The 12,595-nt window shown below is 42.2% G+C and overlaps 1 protein-coding gene across 2 annotated transcripts in view; it reads left to right on the top strand.

Annotated features, from left to right (window-relative positions):
- Nucleotides 1-12,595, top strand: part of SEMA5B (semaphorin 5B) — a 281,599-nt gene that overhangs the window by 196,992 nt on the left and 72,012 nt on the right. For both annotated transcript variants that reach the window (XM_049804042.1, XM_049804051.1), the window contains exons 7-9: nucleotides 941-1,003; nucleotides 10,778-10,876; nucleotides 11,690-11,903. In XM_049804042.1, the coding sequence (XP_049659999.1) occupies nucleotides 941-1,003; nucleotides 10,778-10,876; nucleotides 11,690-11,903 (376 nt within the window). The remainder of the gene's footprint in view (nucleotides 1-940; nucleotides 1,004-10,777; nucleotides 10,877-11,689; nucleotides 11,904-12,595) is intronic.

Raw genomic sequence — 12,595 nt, 5'->3', positions numbered from 1 at the left:
GGTCCTTCCCTGTGTAAAACAGAGCTATTTTTCTTGTACTCAGAATGATGTATTATGTATAGTATAGATGTTTATATGTATTTTCACCTCCAGCTAACAATACCTGCTTGAATTTGTTAGGACTATTTTAAAAAAGTGCTGAAGGGAGGAAAATTGCAGAGGGCACTGAATGGTTAGGTATGTTGCTGAATATTTTAAATCTAAAAGTTCTCTCTAATCCAGCCTTGCTGGTCTTGACTTTTCTTGCAAAGGAAGGGGCCTCTTTGCTCTGAAGCAGCCAGTCAGAGCCAACTGGGGATCCCACGTGCTCTCAGCCCCCAGTCAATTGTGTTCTCAGCCCTAATGTGTTTTACTCTGCCTCAGGATCTGACCCCACTTTTCTGGCATCACAAATCACCATCCAACTTTTCTCCCTGCTTCTCGTCTCTCCAGGTTTTGCCTGTCAGCTCCTAGCTGTTGTTTTATCCAGCTCACTTCACAGCAGGATTACTTAGAAAGTGATAATCTTGTGGGTAAATTTAAGGAGGCCAGCAGATTTGTGCGGAACTACTGGACTTTGCTGTAGGGAAGGTTTTCATTTTGGTGATGAAAGCTGGTGGTTTTATACAGCACTGTCCTCTTCGAAAAGAAGGTGATGGCTCGCTGTGTGGGCTTACGTGTTGGACCTTCCAGCTGAATGATGATCAGAAGTTGTATTTACATGTAAATTAAAGTCTGTCCTCTGTTAACATTCCAGTTGCTTCTGCCTCTGGACTTCTCATCTATTTATCATTTGTGTGCACTGTGAGCACAGTGGGAGCGAGATACATGTTTACCGTCACAATGCTGCTTTTAAATTGGGCTGCGTAAATTGGCTGGAGATACTTGCTCTTGTTTTGGGAGTCTCCAGACATGGTGGTTGGTGGCATTGTCATGTGACTTGTGCATTTTGGTTTCTCAGGCAACAGCATGGGGTTCAGATGAAGACACCAGGAGGTCCTGTCAAAGTAAAGGGAAAACAGAGGTAAGTTTTGCTTTGCTACAATGATGCTATGGGTAAATTCATTTGCATCATGTGAAATCCACACAGGGAACATCTGACACCAGCTTGAGCTTGTAAATTTGCAGCAGTTTAGCTCTACCACCACAAGTGTATAAGCACCACCGAGCAAGCCATTTCAAAGGCCCCCTGTCCAAGTTATTAGACTTGCTCTGCATGAAATTTAAAGTTGATTTCACTGCTGGAGAGGACACAATTTGTGACACGTCAAGGAGCAGAGTGGTGGCAAGCCAGGGGTAACATCTTGCAGTGGGATCTGAGGCTGGACAGGTTGCCTTAGTCTAGGTACTCAGCAGTGAGCCGCTGGCATGCAGCCACGTGGGCTTCAACGCTTCTTTGCAGTTAGAATTCATCTTTGTATAATTCGCTTGAATGTGCAAATTGAATCAGCTAGCACAGTGCAGTCTGTTCAGGTGTAATATCACAGAGCTCCTTCAGAGGCAGGTGCCACCTGCTAAACTGCAGTTTAAAGTAAGAACTGCTTGAACCAACACGTGCCATCCCAGAAGTTCAGAGTTTGCAGGCATTTCTGATCCAAACACAGGTCCTTTCTGCCCCTCTTCTGAGAAACTAAAACAAAGCCATCTATCTAAAAGCAAGAAATAGTTTGAAATATTTTTGCTGTTCAGAAAGCTTCAGGCCTCAACTGTGAGAGAGTGTCCTGTTGTCCTTAATACTACACCGCAAAGAGTTCTCAGTCTAAACCAAAGGAGTTGGACAAAGGATAAGAGAGGATAAGCACGATCTTTGCTTAGACATAGACAGTCAAGCAGAGAGTGATTGTGTGGCTGGCCCAGAATGCTGGAATTCTGCCAAGTTCTAGTTCAGTGCTTTAAACAGAGGATTATATGATCTTCCATTGGCCATGTTCATTTTATATAATAAACTTTATGTGATTACTGTATTAACTTGTATATACACAAAAAAGTTAGCTTAAATTTTGCCTTATAGGCAACAATTTGCTTCATGTGGCAGTGCAGAGCAGGAGTATGGGTATCCTAGAACATCTGTTCGAATTTCATATAAGATCCGTGTTATGCAGGAAAACACCATGGAGGCACAAAATGGATTGGGCTAGGTGAACACCAAACATGGCCAGTCATGAGAAGAAGAACCCAATAGAAGTTGGACAAAATTAAAAAACTCCAAAACCCAAGACATGAGGATTTTTTGAATTTGTAGTCTTTGTACTTTTAAAAGTGTAAAGAAAGGATTTTCCTTTTTTCTTACATTGTAAAGTTTGTGAGATTTAAATTGTATCCTATTGTTCCTGAATAATTTGAATTTATAACCCAGAATTATTTTGTCAACCCGTGGATAAAGCCATGCATTTGACTGAACAAATTCTAGGATAATTTCAATTTATCTTTTTTACTGTCATGCCAAAAGCAAGCAGTGGTCTGAGTATCTTCACTGCTGCTGCCTCCTCACACTGCAAAGAGTTTGCCAAAAATTTCATGAGGATAATGCTCTGAACAGCTGAGTTTATGCTGCTTGTGATCCAGAGCTTGAAATTGTTTGGTGGGTGCAGTGGCCATGGGTGTGAATTTCTGAGGAACAATAATTAAGCAGATTGTTAGACACATTTTGGCATACAATTAGTGGCAAACAGAAGTGTTGACTAAGAGTCTGACAAGAAGACATGAAGCTACAAACAAAGGCAGAAAGATTCTGCAGTAGCTAAGTAAACTCAGATCTCCCAAGTCTGTATCCACTCTAACCTGTTTGTCCATGGCTGAGTCCCTCTTGGGACGAGTCTGCACAGTCATTGTTTGTTACACTGCAGACAAATGACTTAGCACTAGCTTCAAAAATACCGAGTTTAGCCTAGCCAGCTGGTGAAGTGCTCTACTCCAGCTAAGAAGTCCAGCTCTGACCCAGCATCTCCACCCTTGGCTAGGTAAATGCAGCAACTGAAGGCAGTGCTAGTGTGAACACTTCTGATTCTGCTGTGCAATTGTGGTACAAGGTGCAGAGCTCTGTCTGCCTCAGCTCTGCTTTGTCAAAACTTGACTAGTGGCAGTTTTCTACCTAGGATGGATGATTTGATGGTAAATATGTTATGGATTGTCAGGCACTTAGATATGTGGTGGTAGAGGCTAGAAATAAGGACGACCTTTGGCTCTTACAGTAATTCGCAGTGTAGTTTGCGTAAGTTATATGACCGGTCCATTTTCCTTGCCCATTTAATAATATATGTATTTTAGGGTGAGGTTTTCAAAGCCACCTAGTGTATTAAAATGCTTTTTTTCCCCCTTCATTCTTATGCCTGTCAAGTATCTAAATCAGATTCTCCCTGCTGCTGAGAAAATCTCTTCCTAAAATGCTTAGAGCTTTACCATAAGGAAAATAAGAAGTGCAAGAATAAAGGCCACAAAATGCATATTGCAGAAATATAATTATTATGGCATGATGGCTACTCCACATTTGAGTATCTATTGGTGAGAGAAAAGGGAGATGAGAAATCTGGGTCACAGATTTAAGGTTAGATGGTACCATTTCTTCTAACACCTTGTGTAGCGCTGGCCACAAATTTCACCAGCTTATTCCTAAATTTTGCTCAGTAACTTGTGTTTGACTGCTGCACTTTTTTGAGGAAGGAAGAAGTTTTGAACTGAAGGCCTGACGCAAGTGGGCTGACTGTGTGTTTTGGAGGCTTGTTCTAATGGCAGATCACCTTCCCTGTTAACAACATGTACTTTATTTCCTCTTTGGATCCGGCTTCAGTTTTGAGTGGCTGGGTCTCATTTTACCCTTCTCTGCTAGATTAGAGAGCCCTTTAGTTACCAATATTTATTTTTTTACAAAGGCACTTATATGCTCCGTCAAATCAGTACTTAGGCTTTTTAATAAAGTAAGATGCTGAGTTCTCCAAGCCTCTTTCTCTAAGTCATTTTTCTACTGCCCTCGAATATTTTTCTTCTGTTTTCTGCAAACTCCAATTTTTCACCTGTATTCCCTTGTCAATCTCTCTAATGCCTGAGTGTGATTAAAACAGTCTTCCTCCTCTGTTCATACATGTTGCAGTTTCATAAGCTTTTCTGCCATAGGAGATCACACAGAATTGCCTAGCCACTGTGACCACTAAATCCTTTTCACAGTTGCTAGTCTTGGGATGTAATCTTCCAGTCTATACATGGAGCCCTTTTGTTCCTTGCTCTTTAATACATAATATCTTACAAAAATATATTTTGTTTGTTGGGTCCAGCTCACCAGCCATCCTAGAATATATCAATATATATATAGTGAGGCATTGGCCTCACTGGTAATCAGTATTTTTGTAATCTTTGGGTTATGCACAAATGTTTTTTAAGAAAAATGTTGATGCTGGGCTAGTACCACCCCATCTGGTGCCCTGCTAGAATAGCAAGTTTATGAATTATTTCACTCTGAGGACTTTTTTCAGCCCAGTAATTTATCAGATTTTAATCCATTAATGTATAAGTTCTTGAACCTGATTTTAAAATTAACTGTCTGCAATATATCATGTGGTATTAAAAGAAACACCTCAGAAAAGTCTCTTTCATTTATGTTATTTTTATCATCTAAAACCTGTGATTTCCTCAAGGAATTGTACATGCTTTACTTGCCATGTCTCTGGAGATCCATGCTGGCTTCCATGAGTAATCATTTTTTCAGCATTTATAAAATGTATCGTGACCAGCACCTTAAAATTGTCCCCTGAAAAAACCCCACATTACTGAGAGACAATGCAGAGAACAAAGTCAGTGTTATGCTGCCTTTCCTTCTGTCTTCCAAACAAAATCACTCAGAGGTTGTAGTTAAAATGAGTGATGGATAGAGCAAAAAGGGAAGAGGTATATTTAATTTCATTAGGAGCTGCTTGGCTTCTAGTTTGTAATTCATCTGTCTCTGCACAACAGTCCACGTCCACCACATCTAAGGAATTTTGCCTGACATGGAAAGTTATGGCTTTCCAAACATGAGCACCTTGATCCTTCTCTCGTCTAAGCACAGAATTATTTGTTAACTTTCCAAAAGCAGCACACCATCACTTCAAAACGTGAAAGGGAACCATTTGTGAAAATGGCAGTGAAAGTGGCAGCTCTTACGTGCTGTCCTAAGAGCTTTGTGTAGCTAGGAGAAAGATGACACGCTAATAACACTTCTGGAGCAAGAAAGAACCGAGAGAAACATCTGATAGGCATCCAGCTACCGATTGTCCCACCATATTGCCAGAATAGTTTCTTCCTTTTCTTGTATGATGTTCTGATGCTGGGGGGTCTTATGATTCACACAAGGTTACAGGGATATCCTAAGCCAAGGCTTCAGCCCAACTAAATGGGTTTGGTGCAGAAATTGCTGAGCTAATGGAGGAATCAGCTGGTTTAGGCCTTCAAGTGGCTGTGCGTCACACAGAGGATGTGCCCTCTGGTTATCTAGTGGAGCTGGGAATCTCCACGCCGCTTACAAATAATAGGCATCCAGGTAGGACAGGCACCATGTAAACCCCCAAGCAAATAGAAATAACTGGGAGGCGGTCAGGTATTTTTCTGCCCTTTGTAACTGTTCCTAGAGACCTGAGCCTACTTTCCTAGTAGAATGCAGAATCAGCCCCCAAATTTGATTTGAAGTCCATTAAAGAAAACTTGGCTGGAAAAATCATTAGCAATTCTCTTTGCTTTCTGTTGCACTTGAAGGAGAAAGACAACTTGGTCAGGGAATTGGCTTAAACTGATTAAAATAATTGTTTGTTCAAAGAAATAAATATAGATATCTGAAAGTGTGTTAATAACAGTGCTTGAGAACATGTTAGGTCTTGATTATTTTTTAACAAATTGGGATGAACTGCAACAGATAAATTAAATGTTTGCTGCTCTCCAAAATGTCATTGAAGAGGTAACATGGAGTTCTGCTGGCTGATTCTCTGAACTCCAGGTTGTAGTCTAGGAGTTTGTGTTTCTTTACTGTGGATGGCAGACCGTCTGAAACAGCTATTTTTCTCATACAGCATATAACTGTGCTTTTAATCTAAGATTAAAATAGATTGGTATGTGATAAAATAGTTTTAGCCTAAAAAAAAAAAAAAAAAAAGATTAGAAAGGAGATCTCTGACAACAGGGCTTGAGTGGTTTATGCAAAATAAAAGGCCAATTAAAGTAGTGCCTATATATGGTTATATTTACAAGGAAAAATACATCTGTACAATGAGATTAAGGGCTTATAACGTTGCAGAACTCCAGTGTTCAGAGATGACAGAAGAAACAACTCCAGAAGTACCTGCAGCTGGCTTATTTGCAGCATCCTGAAAATGTCTTTTTAAATTTTACCTCAAACCAAAGCCGGCAGGAGTTCAACCCCTCCATTTGCTGATCTGTCCACACAAATGAAGGGAGTAACAGGGCACCACTCTCGGTTCTCAGGTTTGAAATGTGCTTTCAAAGCAGCCTGACATCTCTATGAGCTAGAAAGAGGCCTGGTCCTGTCCACAGTCATGGACATTACAGCATTCACAGACAGACACATTTAAATCTCAATGTTGCAAAAAATGAAATAAATGAGGATAGGCTTAAACAGGGGGAGATGGGAGAAAAGGGCTTCAGTGAAGTTTATTCTCTTAGTGACAGTGAGACCCTGTGCCCTGTAGGGTTGAGCATTAGATGTCATGTACTCTTCCTTTCTAGGAAAACAAGAGTCATTAGATGGGAGAAAAGTGATACCTGCTCAATTTAAGGCCTTATCTCAAAAAAGGGACCAGTACCAGGTAATTTTGAGGAAGGAGCAAGAACCCCAAAGTGGGTAACATGCAGTTTGTAGGAAAATCAGAGATATGCTTAATGCTCTTGCAGAGAGCCACAGGTTTTTATCAGCTCTGGCATATATTTAACAGTAATCCCAATTAATATAACTGGGTTATTCTCATTAACCATATAAATTACCAGTCTTCCACCTTTATTTAAAGCCTTAATCTCTTGATCCCAATAGTATCTTCTGGTGATGAGATTTGTAGACTGATCATACACAGATTTAACTGTCTACTCCATAGTGTGAGAGCAGGATCCAAACATTGTCTCGTCTGGACAGAGTTGAGTTCAAGCTTGCCAAATTTTCTGGCTATATTAAAGCCCATCTGAATTTTGCCTCCTGCACGCCTAGAGTTTTCCAGCCACATGGAAGAAATTGCATTAAATAGCTCCTATTCTCTGTATGGGTTTGTGAGATCATTTTACCAACCAGTTGCCTCAGCTACGAATTGTTGCAGAGTGCAGCGTGTTGAATGACTTCGGAGCAAATCCAGGCTGGTTTAAAGAACGCAGAGAGGAGGCTGTTCCTTGCTAGTTATTTTGAGAACAGGGTAGAAAGAGGATCTAATATAAATCTCACCAATGATGTCTTGAGAAAAATCCTGCAAGCTGGAGCATTTAAGTGGTTTGGTTTCTTCTTTGCTTTTGTTGGAGGTTTTCATAGACTGACATGACTGGCAGTGTGTACAGCAATAAGAAATAGGAGATGAGCACAGTATTCCTCTTCAGGCTAGGCAGGTTAGAGAGATGTGGTCTGGTAGTTAGACCTTTGTTGCTGTCCTTCAGCATCTCTCTGAGTCAGTGTGTCACTATGGCAAGTCCTTTCGCACCTGCATGTTTCAATTACCCAGCTGAGAGAACAGGGCAGATAATGTACGTCTGTTTCAGAACATTACTTTAAGCTTTATAAATTGCTTTGAGACCAGTGTATGAAACGTACATATTATCATTGCTCTTCCTCCAGGAGCATAGAGCGCTGTTACCATCATCAGTAAGGCAGGTCCAGGGAAAATGCCTACTCAGTTAAATCCTAGGAACAGCTACGGTTAGATATGGCCCACACCTAGTAGCGTCATTATTTAAGCAGAGTAGAAAACATCCACTAGTGACCCCAGTTTCTGCTCCTTACAGCCAATGAAATAATTCATGGGCTTGGTGCATCCAGTTCCCTCAAAAGTATCAGCTGTCAAATGTTTCCAGTCTAACACCTCATCTGTACTGACTGTGCTCTTCTACTCTTTGCTACCGCAGTTGGGAATGGACTGGAAGTCACAGATTAAATATTCACGTGCAGGTTCAGGCAGCAGCAGATATATTTGCTCAGTATGGTTTCTCCTCTGTTTCAGTAAATAACTTCTGCTTTGGACTGAATGGGTACAAATAAAACCATGCTTAATTAGGCTAAAATAACACAATATTTTACCAGCTTCCAGAGTCCTTACCAAGCCAGGCTACTACGCCTTGGAGTATAGTGTGCAACAGATGCGTCCTCACCAGTAGACTCCAGAAGACCATCCAGCACATGACCTCGCGGGGAAATGCTTTTTTGTATGCTAGCTTCTCAGCTAGGAAGACTTTTATAGAAATTGAAGTTTGTTAATCTGTAATATAGTTCTGTGCAAAGAAGAGAATCCTGCAAATTAGGATTTTAGATTTCTGCAGGACAGGGTTTTAGTTAGGAATATATTGAAGTACTTAAGCAGGAAAGGGTCCAGCAACGTAAATGGTATTAGCTGGTCTAGGTCAGAAGCTATGCTCAGACTCTGCACAAAGCAGAGAAATGTGGAAGTGGAGGGGGAACAGATGGGTACTCTTTTATTGTATGAAATTTGGGTACAGAGCTGCATTCTGGGTTAGACGCCAAATCAATCATATTCTGAAAACAAAACCCTGTTGGGAGAGGAGCCCGTACCTTTTTTTTATAGCATCCCCTCAAGAATTTCTAGTACTTTGCAGTTAAATATATAGTGGTCTTAGTATTATGTGGGATTGAATAACTGTGCTCTAAAGAAAGACGAATTACTTAACCCACTCATGAAATGCAGACATCTCTAGGGCAGGGAATAACTAACAGGGCTCACAGCACCATGTAATAATGACAGGAGAGGGCAGAGAGGCTGGCAAGCCCTTTGTCTTGTTGAAAGAAAGCGTGAGACCTCTATTCTCAACACACAGCAGGTGGGACGGTGCTTCTCACAGTCCTATTTGATAGACGGATGCACAGTCACCATGACTGATCCGCTTCCGAAATACGAAGTGCTGAATAGACCCAGCTATGAATTTAAGCTCTCATTTTTGGGTGCCAGGCGTTATGTATCTGATCCCCGATGCCCCTGCTGAGACTCAAGACTGGCAGCACCTGCTCTATGGCACTCCATAGCCCCAGCCTGGGCTAGGTGAGTGCTCCTGGGCTGGTTCTGGAGGGCAGTTCCCTGTGATCTTCTCTGTTCAAAAGCAAGCCCCACATGTCACCCCCATGCAGTTGCTTGTCTACAGCTAATGCTAGTGGGTTTCTGCTAAATGCCGTCCTTCAACAAGTTGATTTCCATACAGCAAATGAAAGGAGATAGTACGTAATCCAGCTAAGCAACCCTCTTCCTTTCCAGATGATAGGGAGTGTTTTTACACTGCTGAATCTTGCAAATGAAGTCTTCAGGGAAATGATCAACAGTCTGGAGCGTTGTGAGACAGGGAAGCTCGCAGAGTGATTGCTGCTTACGGACGGAGCAGCAGTGTCTGCAGCTGTAGGCTCAGCTTAGTGGCAAATTATGATCTATTGGAGGGAGGAAAGCAAAACAGCCACGATAACCCAGCTGAGGTTGTTATTTTTTAACAAGTTTCCTTTTCTGTTTACAGTAGAATATAACAGACTTCCCTCACGTGGAGCTGTGTGGGTGCCAGTCATTAGCAATCGCTCACATCCTTTCTTCTGAGGTGACTCCAGAGCCAAGGGCAGGCAGGCTGGTGCCGGGCTTGCTGTACATCTCTCATCGGGGCTGTTTGGATGAACTTTGGGACAGGCGGCTCTCGAGCCTCTTGCACTGCCCGTGGGAGTTGCACACTAGTCTCGCAACTCCCTTTCCCTGTGTGTACTGTTAGAAAGTCCCTGCCTTATGTGGCCTCTTCCTCCCCCACTGTTAACTCCCCGGAGATGCTCAGTTAGCCAGATCTGCAGTCCACAGGTCTCTGGATACGAGGCTGTGGGGAGGAAGACTGTGGCTCTCCAACAACATGAAGGAGATTTTCTGAAGAAGCCAACTGCAGCCTTGTGCTGCCAGCCCTACTCCAGTGTGGAGGGACAGGAGCCCCACACTTTTGGGGACTGGCACAGTTGCCTGTCTGTGGTCGTGCAGCTGAGAAGAGGGGATTTGCTATTTCTCACTGGCCTGGCCTGAAAGATAAACTCCTTCTACCATGGAAAATCCTGAGCACACTATCCTTGTGGGAGGCAGGAAGTAACAGCCTGTTCAAGCACGAGATTCTCCTGACCAGCCTGGTCTATTAAAGAGAAGTTCCTGCTGTTTTCCTGCTGGCACTGGTGTGAATTATAGTGCAGACGGACCCGCTGTCCTTCACTGGAGTTTGTGTCTGGGTAATGTTTTCAAAGCTGCAGCATTGCTGGGAAAAATAGGTCAGAAGTATCATCATGAAAAGAGGGAGGATTCCTCCTCCAATCTAAGCAGAGCACAGAAAGAGGCACTTGTGTAGCTGATACAGAGTCAACCTGATGGATAACATCCTATCCAAGGACTGTGCAGGGTTATGATTAGAGAAATAACCAGCAAATTGGGTTTGCTCACTTAGACTGCTAGCTCCCTACAGCTGTGCGCTGCTTGATGCAGCAAATCTCAGTCCGAGTTAGAGCTAAGGAAGGTGTATTCCAGCTGCAATACAGGTAATTTTTTTTAATGTAATAAATAACCTCACAGCCTCCTTTTCAAAAATCCTTTGTCTCTGTCTTGTGTCCCTATAGGAAGAGTGCCAGAACTATGTCCGAGTGCTGATTGTTTATGGCAAGAAGGTTTTTACCTGTGGTACCAATGCCTTTTCACCGGTGTGTTCCAGTCGACAGGTCTGTTTTGCATCTTTTACAGTGATAGGGAGGGCTGGATACATGCTCTGGGGAAGGCCAGTCATTTGGCAGGGCATCACGGAGGCAGAGAATATGTTTCAAATGTAGCTGTCTGAAATTATTTTGGTTTTCTTCTTTGAGTTCCTTTGAGCTGCTTCGGGGCAGTGCGTGTATCTGCAGGTGGGGAACAAAAAATTGTTTTATGGGTGAGCTGGATCTGGACAAAGCGCTGTTTATGTAAACTTTGTGTATGCCGCTGAAAATGGGCAATATAGACAAGCTTAGCTGTGAGTACCTCCTAAGCTGAATACTTAAATGTCTCCTTAAAATAAATGGCAAAACTCCCTTTGGCTTCAAGGGAAGCAGGAGCAGGTCCAGAGCAATGTTTATTTTTATATTTTTTAATGCCAGTATGCATTCAGGAGGTGTCTATGGAAGATTAGAAACCTATGCTAGCAGCAGGAGCACCTGATTACAGTGAGTGCGTTGGGGCCTAGAGGCTTTATTGGCTGGGGAATTACCCTTCTTACAAAGCAATAGGATCAGTGAGGCTCAGACACAACTTCTTACGTTGGCAAAGGATGGATGTAAAGATCAATTTACAGTCATCGCTGACATTACATTCTTACTACATTGGCAAACGATGGATGTAAAGATCAATTTACAGTCATTGCTGACATTACATTCTTATAGCTGCCTGTTTTTTTAAAATCAGGGTTTTGCTCGTAGGTACTCATGGACGAACTGAATTCTCTTTACCAGTAAGAAAGCCAGATGCTCTTTAAATTCTCTCCTCTCTCCTTTTAAATACAGGTAGGAAATCTTAGCAAAATCATTGACAGAATTAATGGAGTGGCTCGGTGCCCGTACGACCCTCGGCATAACTCGACAGCTGTGATTACATCACGAGGAGAACTCTATGCTGCAACTGTAATTGATTTCTCTGGACGGGATCCTGCTATTTACCGCAGCCTTGGAAATGTTCCCCCACTTAGGACAGCACAATACAACTCCAAATGGCTCAATGGTAAAGTCATGTGGGTCGTATCTGAGCAAGAGGTGTATTAAAGTCAGCTTGACAGGCTTGTAAATCTTTCCCTCTCTTTTCATGTTGAGATCCAGAGTTACGATGGGGAAGGGCTTCCGGTGCAATAATCGATGCATCTTAGAAGACACTTAAAAATAGCCTGGAAGTATTTCAGAGAAGTTGATTTAGAATATTGAAAGTGGGTCTTTCGGTCTACTTAACATATATATGGGTCTCTGTCTTGCGAGATGACCAAATACATCATTTTAACAAGAAAACCACTCGAAGATTTGAAGATCGAAACCAACTTAAAGCATCATATTGTTGACCCAGTTCTGCACAGTATTAAGCACCCTCTACTTCCACTGACTCAGCTGAAGATGGTTGGTTTCAGTGCAAAATCAGTCTGAAAATGAGAAATTTCACAGCACGTTATGTTCCATGTGAACCCATGCTGTTGTGGATTTATAGTTATTAAAAGCAGCTGTTACCCCAGTGTGATAATACCCTGCATCAAGCAAGCTATAGAATTTCAACCAGTAATTTGTGCACTGAGTCCACACCTTCTGACTGGGGCAATGCAGGCTGTAGTGATGAAGACCCCAATATTCCCCCTCTCTCCTTTGACCCAGGTAAGTTGACAAGATACTCAGAATCTTTCTATTGGATTTCAGGACCTTTCAATCAAAGAT

The sequence above is a fragment of the Accipiter gentilis genome, chromosome 1 (genome assembly GCF_929443795.1).
Source record: "Accipiter gentilis chromosome 1, bAccGen1.1, whole genome shotgun sequence".
NCBI lineage: Eukaryota > Metazoa > Chordata > Aves > Accipitriformes > Accipitridae > Astur > Astur gentilis.
Note: the sequence above shows the minus strand (reverse complement) of the source record. Positions and strands in the feature narration are given on the sequence as shown.